Source organism: Bubalus bubalis, chromosome 19, assembly GCF_019923935.1.
Source record: "Bubalus bubalis isolate 160015118507 breed Murrah chromosome 19, NDDB_SH_1, whole genome shotgun sequence".
NCBI classification, from domain to species: domain Eukaryota; kingdom Metazoa; phylum Chordata; class Mammalia; order Artiodactyla; family Bovidae; genus Bubalus; species Bubalus bubalis.
In genome coordinates, this window is record NC_059175.1 from 23,669,588 (window position 1) to 23,687,593 (window position 18,006).

At 36.0% G+C, this 18,006-nt stretch overlaps 1 protein-coding gene and 1 pseudogene across 1 annotated transcript in view; both read left to right on the forward strand.

Moving 5' to 3' along the window:
- The window catches only part of DHX29 (DExH-box helicase 29), a 46,105-nt gene extending 29,790 nt beyond the window's left edge, over positions 1–16,315 (forward strand). Inside the window, exons 15-27 of the mRNA XM_006074154.4 lie at positions 545–689; positions 817–934; positions 1,548–1,632; positions 3,007–3,095; positions 4,069–4,197; positions 4,287–4,362; positions 5,036–5,260; positions 6,645–6,781; positions 7,190–7,283; positions 10,982–11,284; positions 12,057–12,188; positions 13,726–13,822; positions 16,035–16,315. Coding sequence (XP_006074216.1) covers positions 545–689; positions 817–934; positions 1,548–1,632; positions 3,007–3,095; positions 4,069–4,197; positions 4,287–4,362; positions 5,036–5,260; positions 6,645–6,781; positions 7,190–7,283; positions 10,982–11,284; positions 12,057–12,188; positions 13,726–13,822; positions 16,035–16,090 — 1,686 coding nt within the window. The 3' untranslated portion in view covers positions 16,091–16,315. The remainder of the gene's footprint in view (positions 1–544; positions 690–816; positions 935–1,547; positions 1,633–3,006; positions 3,096–4,068; positions 4,198–4,286; positions 4,363–5,035; positions 5,261–6,644; positions 6,782–7,189; positions 7,284–10,981; positions 11,285–12,056; positions 12,189–13,725; positions 13,823–16,034) is intronic.
- LOC102406559 lies at positions 12,200–13,719 on the forward strand (annotated as a pseudogene).
- Positions 16,316–18,006: the final 1,691 nt, after the last annotated feature.

Sequence of the window (18,006 nt, forward strand, 5' to 3'; positions counted from 1 at the left end):
TGTTTTCACTGTATCTGGACAAATTTAAAGTTAGTTTATCTTTTAATTAAGCAGATAAATCAAAGAAGCAAAAACTAAAATCTTTTCTTAAAACTGTAGAAACAGAGATTAGAAACAAAAGAAAGACTTCAAAAAATTAAAGGTAGTATTTCAAAGGAGATGGTTGGAACTTAGCAACCAAGGTAGACTCTAGAATGAATGAGGCAGGTGTAAATTACTTAGTAAAGTTATCACGACCTCTTGGCCTGCTTTTCAGTTGCCATGGAACAATGCAGCCATTATTCTGTTTTTCTTCATTTCTTTAAGTGTTTACATGCCAAGATTAAAAGTTTTGCTGTACTTCAGGGGGCTGGGTGAAATTAATAGGATAGAGATGAAATTTTATCATACTTTAATACTGTTAAAAATTGTATTCTTGCTATATTTTAATGAAATAATGGTGACAGAAAAATATAGATTTAAATAAACGCAAGTAGCTCATTTTTTCCTTCTTTGTCTTTACTTCATATTTTTGTTCAGATTTTTCCAATTATGTTTCTTTTAGGAATACATCCCAGTTCAGACTGGAACAAGTGCTGATTTAAATCCATTTTACCAAAAGTATAGCAGTCGCACACAGCATGCTATTCTCTACATGAATCCTCATAAAATCAACCTGGATCTCATTTTGGAACTTCTTACATATTTAGGTATGTACCTATTTCAAATGTGTCTCCATTTGTTTTGATAAAACTTTGCTACTAACTGGAGATGTTTTATTAATATTTTATAAGCTGTTCCTTATTTTTGAATACTGTATCTTTCAAAAAATTTCAGACAGAAGTCCTCAGTTCAAAAATGTTGAAGGAGCAGTACTGATCTTTTTACCAGGCCTTGCTCATATTCAACAGTTGTATGATCTCTTATCAACTGACAGAAGATTTTTTTCAGAACGGTAACTACAGATCTTCATTATATTCCTGGTAGTTTTAAAATAGAGCAGTGTTTTGTACATTAAAATTCTTGATCAGAGCTTTCAAAGTCTTTTCACCTTTAGTTAAAATTGTCCATGACAAAGCAATTCTTATTTTAACTTTCTGTTATAGCATTTTATCTACTAAAAATTTTAGGTACTTTTTCTATATTTGTTTTATTTTCTTAATATGATTTAGCAGAGGGAAACTTGTAGTTAAGAATAAGATGGTGAGTCCCCTCCCCAACCCATGGGATGGTGCAAAACCCCAACAGCATCACAGTTTATCATCCACACTGGCTGAGCTGGCTCTTCACTGTGTCTGTTTTCATATAGTTTATTACTGCTGTTATCATTATCACTTTGGCATCAGAATATATTTTTTTAAATTTTTTAAACCCTACATTCATATAATTCATATTAAATTTTTTCTCATCAATGAGTATATATATATAATTCTAAGAACTTTTGTGTGTGTTTACAATTTTTCATAATAAATTTTTTAATTGCTTCCTATTTGCAAATAAATTTTGTTATTCTTTGCAGTGTCTTCTAAAGAGAAACTCTTGCTAAGAACTATGATTTTAACTTTCAGATATAAAGTGATAGCTCTGCATTCTATTCTCTCAACTCAAGATCAAGCTGCAGCATTCACACTTCCTCCTCAAGGAGTCAGGAAGGTAAAACTCAGTACATAAATTTATATGTGATCCACCTGAGAACAGTTCATGAAAATGACTCCCTATCATCAAAGACAGTTATTAAGTGCCTTATACATGGCAGATTCCAGATGCTCTGCAGTCTAATATCATCAAAAATGAACCCAATATTAAAATTCAATTTATATTTATATTATGTTAGGTGTCTATATTATGTGTTATCAATAACTTTAGAGGAGTGGTAGTTTAAAAACATGGCATTATTGTTGCTTTTGAGAAGAAAAAGTCACTACTATTCCTTCAAGAAGAGAACACAAAGGATATTTGATGTCAGAAGCTACTTAAATCCTGGGAGGATTCTTTTTTTTGTTCTCTATAGTCTATTCATCCCTGATCATTTTTGCAACACAGAGAACATTAGGTTAGGAAACAATCTTAAGGTATTTTCATTGTCTCCTCTGTTCAGGATTCTGAATGAAGAGATACTTGGAAAAAGAGTTTCTCAGATTCTTGTCCCGAAGCTGCTGCCATGTCTGTGGCCTTTGACAACCTACTCAGCCTTACTTTCTCATCTTTAAAAGGGGTTGAATTAAATTTATGATTTTCTAACTGTGCTCTGAAAAATCCAGGGTTCATAGGTTATGCTCTGATCTGTAACATTTGGGCTTCTCTGAAAGATTTTGTCTGAAGAAAAGAATTCCACCACCTCTAAACACTTTGATCACCCAGGTCCTATCTAAGTCTTAATAATCTGGGTTCTCTTTCCTAGGATGAAGGATAAGAAAAGCAAGCATTCAGTATTGAGATGGAGTGATAACATAGTGAACTGACCTAGTTTCCTAAATGTTTCACCTCCAAAGACTCAACAGAAGAAAAAAACACACACAAGAAGATGGGCTATTCAGCCATCACCATTAAGAACTTTTGAGCTAGAAAGGGGCCTAAGAAATCATGTATTTCTACCTCCTAATTTGAGACCAGAGAGGTAAAATGACTTGCCCAGGTCACAAAGCTAATAAGTAGCAGAGCCGGGCAACAACCCACCAGTTCTCCTTACTAAAGAAAGTATTCCCTAATAATTGTAAAGTTTCTGCTGAGCAGTCTCCATTCTCTGACCCACTTTCCCATTCTGTGTGTATTATTTTTAAAATGACTGACTAGAATTAAGGGACTAAAAGTATTTCTGTTGGAATAAGAATCTATAATTAATAAGCTGAGGTGATAAAATTAATTAGAGCAAATTTAAGTTACACAGAAATAGCAATTAGATTGTGAATTTTTGTAAAGAATAATTGGAATTCACTTTTTAAAATGCATTGGCTAAACTAAGGAATTTTTAAGTGATGGCACATGGCTGAAAGTTGTTACCTAAATGTTTTGGCTTTGTGTTTTCAGATTGTTTTGGCAACAAATATTGCAGAGACAGGTATCACTATTCCAGATGTTGTATTTGTAATTGATACTGGAAGAACGAAAGAAAATAAGTAAGTTTGCATTTTCCTCCCAAATCAAAACATATTTAACCTGAAAAGGGCTTGGGACTCTTGAATTGTTAGGAGACCTCACAGAACCATCCCAGTCAGTACCTGTACTGCCAAAACAAGCACTAGATCTCAGAATCACATGGGGAACATCTCAAATGTCTTATTTCTGTCCAAAACAAAAGGTTTCAGAGAAGCTGTAGGGAAGTTTTAAGTGTCTGAGAATAAACGTCAAAATTCATGTCATCGGTTTTCCCGTAAGTAATATCAGTGTACTGCTACTGATAGGAAAGTGCTGAGAAAATGTTGAGACATAAATACTTATCAGTTAGTTTGTAAAATAAATTGTTTTACAAAAGCATTATTTGTGGGGTTATAAAAAAGCATGGGTTTTAGAATCAGAGTTAGATTATAAATCTCTGATCTATAGGCTTGAGCAAGTAATATGACATCAGTTATAATCATCAGTATTCTCCTCATATGTAAGTGGGAAAATTAAAATTTCATAAATTGAAAGTACGTAGTACAGTAATTGGCGCATAGTAGATGACTTTAACTGTTAAATAAATTTAATTTTAACAGAAAGATTATTGCTTTATAAATGTTTTGATGTTTATATTTAACAAATAAGGGAGACCATCTTCGTGGTCTATTCTAATCTATATACACTGTCCCTAATCTTAGAAAACTTTAGCAATATTTGGAAATGAGTATGACTGTCCAGTACAAAATATACTCCTGCTTTTTTTTAACTGTACCTTTAGAGGAAGTGTTTTCAGGGTTGAGCTGTATTTTGTGAAAGGTGCTTTGAATTGTGATGTTCACAGCAGAATTTCTCACTTTTTCAAAGAATTCTTATTGCATAATTAATAGGCATTCTAATCTTCAACTTTAGAATCAAATACTTCCTGTTTTTTTTTTTAGATTTTGATTTAAGTCAGTTATCTACATATTATCTACTAAAACATTTTTCTAGGTACCATGAGAGCAGTCAGATGAGTTCTTTGGTTGAGACATTTGTCAGCAAAGCCAGTGCTCTGCAGCGCCAGGGGAGAGCTGGGCGGGTCAGAGATGGCTTCTGTTTCCGCATGTACACAAGAGAAAGGTATGGCATAGCCTGGAGATTAAAAACACACAAACCAGCGTGGCATTTCTGATAATAAGTGTTTAGGATTATTTTACCTTATTTTTCAGATTTGAAGGCTTTATGGACTATTCTGTCCCTGAAATCTTGCGCGTGCCTTTGGAGGAATTATGTCTTCATATTATGGTAATCCCAAGGGAATTTAGATGAACTTTTGTTCTCCACCCCTTTCTAAGAAAAAAGAAAAAGAAGACCTAAACTTATCTTACCTTCTGTTGCACTAGATTTTCAAGTATTTTATTTACTCTGCTCTAATAAATTCCCCCTTCCCCCATATTTTATAAGTAACCCACTGTGCTTTAAATCTGCCATAGGCACTCATACTTTAAGAAATTAAAATACACACTCATAGCCCAGAACACTAGTTCTCAACTGGGGATGATACTGCTTACCAGGGAAAGCCTGGAATGTCAGAAGACATTTTTAGTTGTCAGAACTGAGGGGAGAGGGAGACCATGCTATGGACATCTAGTGGGTCAAGACCAGGGATGCTGCTAAACACTCTGCAGTGAACAGCACAGTCCTCTAAAACAAAGAATTATCTGGGCCCACTAACAGTAGAGCTGGACTTGAAAAGTCCTGAACTAGACCAAAGGCTTCCTGGTATGAAAGATCTATAATATCCTTCAGTTCTTAGATTTTTTGGTTCTATAAAAATCAAGAATGAAGAAACTAAAAATATGCAACTGGAAAAATCTCCTCTTTGCTTAAAATTTTACTTAAATTTAGTTCCAGTTTGACCATCTTTTTAAAAATTTTTTCTGATCACATCCAAATTTATCACTTTTTCAATCTGCAGAAATGCAATCTTGGTTCTCCTGAAGATTTCCTCTCCAAAGCTTTAGATCCTCCTCAACTTCAAGTAATCAGCAATGCAATGAATTTACTCCGAAAAATTGGAGCTTGTGAACTAAATGAGCCTAAACTGACTCCACTGGGCCAACACCTTGCAGCTCTGCCTGTGAATGTCAAGATTGGCAAGATGCTTATTTTTGGCGCCATTTTTGGCTGCCTGGATCCAGTGGTAAGACAAGCAACACTGCTGCTTCTGCACTGTAAATATCATTTTGGTTGGGAAGGTATTAAGTTGGGAAAAAATTTTTTAACTAAATAGGGTGTCTATACTAACATTACAGAGAAGGCAATGGCACCCCACTCCAGTACTCTTGCCTGGAAAATCCCATGGATGGAGGAGCATGGTAGGCTGCAGTCCATGGGGATGCGGAGAGTCGGACACGACTGAGCGACTTCCCTTTCACTTTTCACTTTCATGCATTGGAGAAGGAAATGGCAACCCACTCCAGTGTTCTTGCCTGGAGAATCCCAGGGACGGAGAAGCCTGGTGGGCTGCTGTCTATGGGGTCACACAGAGTCGGACACGACTGAAGCAACTTAGCAGCAGCAGCAGCATACTAACATTAAAGCCAGAAAATCTGAATGCTTAATGAGAATTTTTGAATATTTAACTTTTTATATTTATATACAAGAAAGTATCTTCACCCATATACTCTTGTGTATTGTGGGTATTATTTTGTAAAAGGGTTTTGGCTTGTAGACTTCTGCTATCAAATATCCCACTTGAAATACTTAATTCTTCATATATATATAGTAGATGATTCATACAGTAGATGGATTCATTGAGAGTTTTGAACTCCACACTTTAGAATCAAAACTTCCTTCCCTTTTTCTGGGTTTTCTCTAAGCTAGCAATTACCAGCAATTCTGTTTTCTCAAATTATCTCAGAATTAACAAACTTTTTGCCTCTCTCTGAATCTCTTGCCTGCTTTGCCATTCCAACTTTATCAAGTTGTAGCCTTATCTGGGACTACAAATAAGGCTGTTTGAAATCAAAATGGGGAGAGTATGACTTACTCTAGTCTCTTTTTTTTTCCCCTAGTATCAGAAATATATACCAGAATTGTGTTGAGTCCAAGAAATATCTACTGCCATGATAGTTGATCTGAAAAGCTGCAGCAACAACAAATGGGTTGATATATAGTCCAGATTATGTAAGAATTATTTAAGGAGCATTGCAGGCAATGGAAATTCAGACTCAGAGTCAAGATCTCTGATCTGTGATTAAGGAATTTCTTTTAACTGTGTGACAGACTATCAGTCTCTTGCACAAATACTCATTTTTAAAAATCCCTGATTCTGTTGCTATTACTTCCCTGTCTCACAAAGATGATATAAAAGTAAATGATAGATTTTTTTAATTCCATAAAATGAAACTAAAAGTAACTAACTAAAATGAAAATGCTAGCTATTATAGAGCACAGTAAATTCAAAAGAAGAAGCATGCAACTTGAAAGTGCAGTTGTTCTATGATTTGCTTTCTATTACAATACAAATCAGCTTTCAGTGTGTACCTCTTTAAGGTTACATTTTTTTGTTTATTTATGGGCAGGCAACATTAGCTGCAGTTATGACAGAGAAGTCTCCTTTTACCACACCCATTGGTCGAAAAGATGAAGCAGATCTTGCAAAATCAGCCTTGGCCATGGCAGATTCAGATCATCTGACGATCTACAATGCATACCTGGGGTAAAGAAATAATCTGGGTTTTGTCAGTAGGTCAAACCTGAGGGTATTAACTATTTAAAAAATTTTATCTTTGACTTTTATTAAAAAGATACATTTAAGGTTTAAATTTAGTATTAGTTACTTCATCTGTCAAGTATAATTATTTTAGAGATTTGTATTTTTATAATCCTAAACTTTAAGAACAATGTACTTTGTATTACTATGTGTGTATTACCTTATATTTGAAGTTATTAATTTACTGTTATACAGAAGCAAAAAATACCTATATTGTAGTTGAAATTGGCTAGCTTTTAAAACAGGCAAGGCCCTTGCTCATTTTACATGATTATAATGTAATTAAAGCTATGGTTAGTACCTCTGAAAGTGCGAGTTTGGAAACATTAAACTTTGGTCATTTTTCTTATGTAGATGGAAGAAAGCACGGCAGGAAGGAGGCTTTCGTTCTGAAATAGCATATTGCCGGAAGAACTTTCTTAATAGAACATCACTGTTAACCCTAGAGGTAAGTCTTAATGCAACTGTCTTAATTTAGGGTCATATGGTGGACCAGTGGGATTATGTTGGGAAAAGAAATGCTTAGGATAGTGCTTGACACATAGTAAGTGTTTAATAAACATTTGCTAAATTAATAAATTTGTGATTTTTTTGTTTTGTTTACCACAACAGGTAACCTGTATTACACGGTTATTCAAAATAGTATTTAACAGGGACTTCCTTGGCTGTTCAGTGGTTAAAACTCTGCTTCCAAAATAGTGTTTAACAATCATATTATATTCAGGAAGTGGTCAAAGATGCAACATGATTTCATAGAAATAACTCTAGTTTGGGAATTAGGATAGTTGTCTATTCAACAGCTCAAGCTTGGAGAAGGTTAATTTAGTCTCAGTTTCTCATTTTAAAAAAAGAAATTGAATTGGGGATACGCTACAGTTTTTCTCAACTCTGAAAATCAGTTGTTACTTTGAATTATCATGGAAATTTTCAACTATACATAAAAGTGACAATAGTATAGTGAATTCCTGTGTACTTATTTCACACTTCATAATTATCAACATGTGCTCAATCTTGTTTTACTTATACTCCCCTTAATCCACTATCTGCCGTCTAGATTATCTTGAAGCAAATCCCAGATGTCAGGTTGTTATATATCTCTGAAGTATAGGACTTGTTTTTTTCTTTAGCATAAAGCATTTCTTTAGCATAATGAAAAAATGAAAAAAATAATTCCTTTATATCGTCAACTATACAGTGTGTAAATATCCCTGATTTTTCATATTTTTTTTTTTTTACAGCTAGTTCAAATCATGATCCACACAAGGTCCACATGTTAAAATCGGTTGATATGTCTCAAGTGTAGTACAGCATTTAAAGGGAAATGGTGTTTAGAGCAGACGTGCTATAAAAGCATTCAGAAAATAAACTTAACCTCTCACATAATTCCCCTATTCTATGCTCATATTTTAAAAGGTTGTCTGGCTAGGGTTCAAGATACGGCAAGATAAGCAACGCTCCTTTGTCTGCACTCCACTTCCTCCAGACCTTCAAGTTGCCCCCCACTCCCTTCTATCAGCCTTGTCTTCACCTCCCCTAAGCTACAGGGTTTTCAGTTCTTTACCAGTCTTGTGGTATTACAGCAACTGTCTGTCTGATTTTTCTTCTCCTGGATTTGAAGTCCCTTAAGTCCCAAACCAGAAAACTCAAGGAAATCCTAAATGTAAACTTCATCTTTTAATCACTTGTATCCGGTCTACTTTAAAAATGCTCATCCTTGCGAGACAGCGAGAGAGACACAGATGTAAAGAACAGACTTTTGGACTCTGTGGGAGAAGGCAAGGGTGGGATGATTTGAGAGAATAGCATTGAAACATGTATATTATCATATGTGAAATAGATCACCAGTCCAGGCTTGATGCATGAGACAGGGTGCTCAGGGCTGGTGCACTGGGATGACCCTTAGGAATGGGATTAGGAGGGAGGTGGGAGGGAGGGTCAGGATGGGGAACACATGTACACCCATGGCTGATTCATGTGAATGTATGGCAAAAACCACCACAATATTGTAAAGTAATTCAGTTCAGTTCAGTCGCTCAGTCGTGTCTGACTCTTTGTGACCCCATGAACTGCAGCAAGCCAGGCCTCCCTGTCCATCACCAACTCCCAGAGTCCACCCAACTGCAGCACGCCAGGCCTCCCTGTCCATCACCAACTCCCAGAGTCCACCCAAACCCATGTAAAGTAATTAGCCTCCAATTTAAAAAAAAAAGGCAAAAAAATAAAATTGGATTTTTAAAAAAAAATGCTCATCCTCCCTGTGGTATTTTAGCTGATTGGCATTACTAAAGGTAGAAAAAGATTTTAAGCAACAAGTTTAGATGGTTGCCATTAATAAACACGGTTAGAGTTCTTCAGGAAATTGTTTCCCAGAGACAAGTGAAGAAGGTTCTCACAGTCTAGGATCAGAGTCCTCTGTAGTTCTTCCTCAGTGTCTCTATGTGCCCATCCTTATTGAGTACAACTATTGAAAGCAGAGCTACTGTTAAAGTAGATATACTGAATGAAAATGCATTCAGGCACATTTTTATTGCTTTCACATATTAGACGTTCGTATGTTAATTGAAGTATGGTTGATTTATAATATAATAGGCATACAGCACAGTGATTCAGTATTTTTCTAGATTATACTCCATTAGAAGTGATTATAAAATACTGACTAGAATTCCCTGTGATGTGCAATATATCCTAGTTGCCTGTTTTATACAGACTTGTGTGTGCCTCTTAATTCCATATCCCTATCTTGCTCCGCCCCCTTTCCTTTCCTCCAGTGGTAGCCACTTGTTTGTTCTCTATATCTGTGAGTCCGTTTCTGTTTTGCTGTATACATCTGTTTATTTTAGATTCCACAGTTAAGTGATATCATACAGTATTTATCTTTATCTGCCTTATTTCACTTAAGCATACTGTTTAGTCCATCACCATTGCTGCAAATGGCAGGTTATCTTTTTTTTTTTTCATTTTTACTAAAGTTTTATTATATATTTATGGAACTTGAGGAATAGTAATATATTAAAACATTTCTTCAAAGTATTGGCTGTGTTAAACTGAAAATAAACTGATACGTTAATGAAATGCCTAAAGAGTTTGCTAAACTAATAAAGTATTATTTATTCAAAGAATAATGCACAAGGACTTCCCTGGCGGTCCAGTGGTCAGCATTCTGTGCTTCCAATGCAGGGGTCATGGATTTGATCCCTGGTCAGAGAACTAAGATCCCACATTCCATGAGATGTGGCCAAAAAAATTAAAAAACAAAAACAAGAACGCACAGAGATGTATACTTCATGCTGCTGGTTTTACTTAGGAATATGATGGATTAGGAAAATATTTGGCAAATGTTAATATTTATTATAAGGTTAGAAATGAAATATTTTAGCACGCCAAATTCCACAAGTTTTTTTAAATTGGCATGTAGTTGGTTTATAACATTAATTTCAGGTATACACATCGTGATTCACCAATTTTAAAGATTATAGTCCATTATAGTTACTACAGAATATTGGGTTTTATTGGGTATATTCCATGTGCTGGCAACATATCCTTGTAACTTAATTATTTTACACATAGTAGATTGTACCTCTCAGCCACCTACCCCTACCTTGCCCCTCGCTCCTTCCCTCTCCCTACTGGTAGCCACTAATGTGTTCTCTATGTTCGTGTTTCTTTTTTGTGTTATATTCACTAATTTTATTTTTTTTAGAGTCCACATATAAGTGATAACATACAGTATTTTTTTTTGTCTGTCTGACTTATTTCACTTAGCATAATGCCCTCCAGGTCCATCCACTTTGTAGCAAAAGGCAAAAATTCATTCTTTTTGTGCTGAATAATATCCCATTGTGTGTGTGTGTGTGTGTATTATCATCTTTTTCCATTTGTCTGTTGATGGACATTTGGGTTTCTTTCATGTCTTGGCTATTGTAAATATCTATGAACATTGGAGTTCATGTATCTTTTTGAATTAGTGTTTTCATTTTTTTCTGGATATATGCCCGGGATTGAGATTGCTAGATCATGTGGTAATTCTCTTTTTAGCTTTTTGGAATCCTGTCCATTTTGATAGGAAACAGTAATATAAAGTACAAGGTTGTTTGGCACCTTCTTTAACTGATTATGATCGTGTCTCTTTTTAACAAACCAATCTAGGATGTAAAGCAGGAGTTAATCAAGTTGGTTAAAGCAGCAGGATTTTTATCATCTACAACTTCTAATAGCTTCGAAGGAAACAGAGCCACACAGACCCTTTCCTTCCAAGAAATTGCCCTTCTTAAAGCTGTACTTACTGCTGGACTGTATGACAACGTGGGGAAGATAATCTATACAAAATCAGTTGATATTACAGAAAAATTGGCTTGCATTGTGGAGACAGCCCAAGGCAAAGCACAAGTACATCCATCCTCAGTTAATCGAGATTTGCAGATTTATGGATGGCTTTTATACCAGGAGAAGGTAAAGTGCTCATTCTTAAATTCCAGTATTCGGGACATTATTCTAGAAGTCAGTCATAACAAATTTGGATGCCCACCAAATAGTATATTTGGTTCTTAAACTGAGCTATTCATGTTTGTTCATATTTGAAATCAAGATGTTCATGGTTTCTCAACAAAAATATAAACATGTCTTTTTTCCACATCTCCAAATAAGGGGGATATGGAATGGGATAGAACTAAACGTGATGTTACAACAGTCTGAGACACAATGCAACCTAAGATAACTTAATAGCAAATATTTGTTGATTAAAACAGTCAACCTTTTGAATCATAGCTCATTAAATTAATAAAGATCCATAATTTCAAGCATTGGCTTGAGTAACTCCCAGCTTATCAGCAAACTTAAATGTGTAAAACATGACAAATTCCTGACTAATGGTCATTGCTGAACCTTGCTGTAGAAACCAGGCACTTTGAAACTTAATCATAATTTTATCTTTCCACTAATTATTTAACAGTATTAGCATAACACTGCTTATTCATACTTTATGTTCAAGGTATACAATTCAGCCTTACAATTAATGTTTGAAATCCTTTTAATAGTATAAATACACAGGTGGTGACTGTGATTATTATAAAAGAGACTGTGCAACATAATGTAGACATGTAGCTTTATAAAACAATTTAAAATAGTAGCAAATTATAGAAAAACGCTTACATGAAACAGAAAATGAATTTTTTATTTTTTTAGGCTGTGAAGTGTCTTTTTTGTTGTTTTTTTTTTAATACAGATACGATATGCCCGAGTGTATTTGAGGGAAACTACCCTAATAACCCCTTTTCCAGTTTTACTTTTTGGTGGTGATATAGAAGTTCAGCACCGGGAACGCCTTATCTCTGTTGATGGCTGGATCTATTTTCAGGTACATGCTACAACTGATCTTAAAATTTTACTGCCAGTACCATTGAGATAGATTTTTTTTTTTTTAATTGGAGTTTGCATAATTTCTTCCTATGGTTTGACTTAAATAGAAGACATCTGTATTTTATCTTGCCTGTATGGTTTTAAATCTGCTTAATTTTAAAATCAAACTATATTCCTAATTGCATATTGCATTTGTTGTCAGTAATAATGATTTGCCATGTGGTGGACTTCAGTAGTTAATTTTACATGGATCATCCTAATTTAATACCCTAACAACCTTGTTAGATGATTTCTTTCTATTGACGAGGCACTTAAGCTGAGTGAGAGTTAAATAGCTTACATGGATTGTTAACAGTAGAGCAAGGTTTAAACCTAGAACTATATGATCCTCAGACTTGTGCTCCTTCTGCTATATCATGCCACCTATAAAAAGACACAAATTCATTTAATTCATACTGTTAAAATTCTCCTCTGGAAAAATTAGACCAATCAGTGCTACCAACAATAAGTTTATGTCTCTATAACTTATCAACATTGACCACTTGAAGCAAATCTAATACGTTTTCCTCTGATATACCATGATAACTGTTTGTCTAAGACTGGAGATGTAAATTTTAAAGGCAGTTTAAAAAGTATGTGCACTTCTCACAAAGAGGGGGAGATGGTGATAGTGTTCTGTAACTGGATTGTGGTGATGGCTGTACAACTCTGTCAGTTCATTAAAAACCATTGAGTTGTACACAGTAAATTTTTATGATCTATAAATTATTCCTCAGTAAAGCTGTTTTAAACATTCCATTTTAAAACCTGTAGTCCTCTTTCTTCCTCTTCCGGGGATGATATCTAGAGGTATTCAGGATGGTCCAGTGTCTGACCTACCGTCGGAGGCCGTCCTACAATACAGCCTCTAACAAAACCAGGCTGTCCCGAATCCCTGGTAATGGAATTGTTTACCTTTATACCGAGAAGTTTGGGAAAGCACCAGAATCCACATGTGGGCTGTGCCCAGGCCGACTTCAAGGAGTTCATGCTGTGAGACCTGAAGTTCTTATGAGGTTGTCTAAAATGAAAAAACACAATCAGCTGGGCCTTTGATGGTTCTATGTGTGCTAAATGTGTCCACGACAGGATAAGCGTGCTTTCCTTATCGAGGAGCAGAAGATCGTTGTGAAATTGTTGAAAGCACAAGCACAGAGTCAGAAAGCTAAATTAAAAAATGAAGCATTTTTGAGCAATAAAATCAAAAAGCACAAAAACGAAACTGTAGTCTTCACTCCCATAGAGTTGATACAAGAGAAGAAAACAATTGCAAAATGGTTGCTTTATTCTGGAAAGAGGTATCAAGTTTATGGGTACTTACTAAGGAAATTGAAGTTTGTCTCTTAGCTGCAGAAGGTAATTTATTTTTCCCATAACATTTTATATTTAAGTCAATATGTGTTAAAGCACATTGTAAGGCATATATGCTTACCTTGATTTTTTTTAAACGCATTCACACTCCTGGGATTAATGTTCAATTTGTCATCTCTCAACAGGCACCTGTTAAGATAGCTGTCATTTTCAAGCAGCTACGAGTTCTCATTGATTCTGTTTTAAGAAAAAAACTTGAAAACCCTAAGATGTCTCTTGAAAGTAAGTGTTTGACTCTAAGAAAGAAACTTTCTCTGAGGTTCTCAATATGTTTTCTCTACCAGTCTCCCAAATGTAGAGCTGTTAGTCTGTAATCCTTCAACAGAAATCTGCAGGGGACTCCTGAGTTGCCACTTAGTCTGGTATGTGCTTTGCTGTGCTTAGTCACTCAGTCGTGTCCGATTCTTTGTGACCCCGTGGACTGTAACCCACCAGGTTGCTCTGTCCATGGGGATTCTCCAGGCAAGAACATTGGAGTGGGTTGCCATGCCCTCCTCCAGGGTAGTCTGGTATAGTGTTTCCCAGACTTTCCAAATCATCAGAGTTATCCTGGCAGTTGTTAAATATATATAAATATGATCCAAAGACCTACCTCAGGCATACTGAATCTCCTCTATGGGAGAAGCCTATGGCCATATTGCTGTTTTATAATCCTTTCATCTGTAACACTTCCCCTGTACTACCATCCCCATTTTTAAATGCAATTATTTTTAATAAACTAGGTTGTTTTTCTGGTAGAATTTCTTAGGTTTAGGATTTGGGCAGTTGCATCTTCATGCTTTGATTTAATGTTTCTCTGTTCCCTGTATTTTCTGCAAACATGGGTTTGATCCCTCGGTCAGGAAAATCCCCTGGAGAAGGGCATGGCAGCCCCCTCCAGTCTTCTTGCCTGGAAAATTCCACGGACAGAGGAGCTTAGTGGGCTATAGTCCATGGGGTCACAAAGAGTTGGACATGACTGAGCAACTAACATACATACACATTCTCTATATTTCCTGAAAACTAGTAGTTATATCTAATGACTTGATTAGAATCTGGTTTTTAGGAAAAGAATATTTTTTGGTTGGTGCTATATCCTTCCCATTGCACATCAGTTTGGTTTTCTTGTTTTTAATGATAAGAATTGATCAATTTGTTCAATGTGATTATATTTAACAAATATCCCAATTAATTCTAGTAGGTAGGCAAGTTGGGGAGCTACTGGTCTAGTGCTACTGCCCTGAAGTCTCACACTTTGTTAATTTCCATAACTGAAGGTGAATGAATAAGCATTTAACTGTGTTAGTTTTCCTGTACTGCTGGAAACTTAAATCAGGTCTTGACATATTAAGAGAAGTGGGCTCTTCCCTTGAGGAACTCTGTGCACTACAACACAGCCTAAAACAACAACAACAAAAAATACATTATATTAAGTACAGGTTGAACCTCAACTTTTAAATTAAGAAAAATCAATTTTAAAATGCTTTCAATGTTTATCTTTGCCATAACAGGAAAAGTGGAACCTGCCCTCTGATGAGGCATGTATTTTTGACTTCAGGGAAGATGAGGTACATTAGTGTCCTCTCTTTTTGGACTTTAGAGTAAGAGACGTTGGGATCGAAGGGACACCAAGCTTTTGAAAAAGAAATAACTGAAGTTGCTCTTGTATTTTCTTTTACTACACTGTTCCTCAGACTAAAAATCATAGTTCTTTCTAGACCTGTCATGTTTGCCTTGGAGCCAGTGAACTTTCTTCCCTCACTCCTTTTTATTTAATGCCACTATAGCCTCCAAGAGCCTGAGTGTCAGGCCATGGGCCCAGTTATCAGTATTCTCCATTGCAGTTATTGCAACATAGACCATTTTCTTATTGAAGTGTCTAATAAGATAAGAATTTCAGTCTTGGAGTCCTGATAATTACAACTATTCAGAAAGTAGTTATGAAGTCACAATACCAGACCAACTGATTAAAAGCAGAGGCAGCTGTGAAAACCTCTAACAAATAACGTAGCCCCTGTTTAGTCTGTTTGTCCAGTTAATTGGCGTTTGATTCCTTTGTTGTGTAGAGCGGTCTGTCACTTTGCCATCCACACTTCTCCTAGAGCGCTTCCCTGGTGAATTTTTTTGTTTCCTTTGAACTAAACATGGAAAAACAGATAAAGAGTGCTTTATTCCTTGCCCATACTGTTGGCATCCTGGCTAATTCTGAAGTACATGGATGAGTCCAAAAGTAGACTTGAACTAGGTGAAAAAGTTAGGAAATTTACTGTCTGAATAGAATTTTTAAGAAATAATAGAGGCATCTCTAGTTTTATAAGTGAATATTGCTGGGTTAACTCTGTATTCTAATTTAAAAGAATCTTTTAATTAATTATACCTGTGGTTTACATGTGTATACACTGAAAAATTAGTCAGTGATGAATTTATTCATTGGTTTTTTTCTTCTTCCATCCAGATGACAAGATTCTCCAGATCATTACTGAATTGATAAAAACAGAGAATAATAATTGAAACTGCAATTCATGATCAACTGCTTTGAAGAGAGTCATGAAATTATATGAAAATGGACCATCCCATTAAGTATTTCAGTACTTAAAATGTTGGTACTAGTCATAATGTAAAGGTGGTGGAAAAAAGCACATACTTTAAATATGTGTAATTTTCTAATTTCTTTTTAATGATAGCTATTCTCAGTGTATTTGCCACTACATTTACAATAAATTCTTTGGTATCATCCATGTGGTATTCATCATCATGTGCCTTACAGGCAAAGCCTGTGTCTGTAGTATCATAACTTACTACTGTGATTCCCTGTGGACCCACCTCATCCTCTTATCAGTCCTTAATGTCTAGAGAGTTCAAACCTACTTGAGGAGGAAAGGGTCTAAAGGTCTTTCTCGCAGAGGAGAAAATGAGCTCCAAAACCAGTGGTAATTAAATTTTCACAAAAACATACAACTTCAGTTGTTTAATACTTGATAGGAAAAGTCAAAATCTAAATAAGGTATACATTTTTAATAGATGCCATCTGTATCAGTAGCATTCACTAAAGCACAGAGTACTGTAGGAGGATAGGCAGCAATGGATAATGCTACTATCAACCCGGGTGACACCATTTGCACCATTTTCCTCAGTCATAAGCTTTGATATCACTGCTCTTGAATCTTTTTTGTACCAATAATAGAATTGATAAGGTCAGTAACTTTAAGACACTAAAGCATACTTAGATATTTTTCAGTGGTTTTCTTTGTTTCACTTACGATTTTTGAAACTCTGTCTTGATTATGTTGAGGAATTTTCCATTTTCTGTCAAGATTGTTTCAGATCAGATCAGTTCAGTCGCTCAGTCGTGTCCGACCCCTTGCGACCCCATGAATCACAGCATGCCAGGCCTCCCTGTCCATCACCAACTCCCGGAGTTCACTCAAACTCATGTCCATCGAGTCAGTGATGTCATCCAGCCATCTCATCCTCTGTCGTCCCCTTCTCCTCCTGCCCCAATCCCTCCCAGCATTAGGGTCTTTTCCACTGAGTCAGCTCTTCGCATGAGGTGGCCAAAGTATTGGAGTTTCAGCTTCAGCATCAGTCCTTCCAATGAACACCCAGGACTGATCTCCTTTAGAATGGACTGGTTGGATCTCCTTGCAGTCCAAGGGACTCTCAAGAGTCTTCTCCAACACCAGAGTTCAAAAGCATCAATTCTTCGGCGCTCACCTTTCTTCACAGTCCAACTCTCACATCCATAAATGACCACTGGAAAAACCATAGCCTTGACTAGATGGACCTTTGTTGGCAAAGTAATATCTCTGCTTTTCAATATGCTATCTAGGTTAGTCATAACTTTCCTTCCAAGGAGTAAGCGTCTTTTAATTTCTTGGCTGCAATCACCACCTGCAGTGATTTTGGAGCCCAAAAAAATAGTCTGACACTGTTTCCCCATCGATTTCCCATGAAGTGATGGGACTAGATGCCATGATCTTCATTTTCTGAATGTTGAGCTTTAAGCCAACTTTTTCGCTCTCCTCTTTCACATTCCTCAAGAGGCTTTTTAGTTCCTCTTCACTTTCTGCCATGAGGGTGGTGTCATCTGCATATCTGAGGTTATTGATATTTCTCCTGGCAATCTTGATTCCAGCTTGTGCTTCTTCCAGCCCAGCGTTTCTCATGATGTACTCTGCATATAAGTTAAATAAGCAGGGTGACAATATACAGCCTTGACGTACTCCTTTTCCTACTTGGAACCAGTCTGTTGTTCCATGTCCAGTTCTAACTGCTGCTTCCTGACCTGCATACAGATTTCTCAAGAGGCAGGTCAGGTGGTCTGGTATTCCCACCTCTTGAAGAATTTTCCACAGTTTATTGTGATCCACACAGTCAAAGGCTTTGGCATAGTCAATAAAGCAGAAGTAGATGTTTTTCTGGAACTC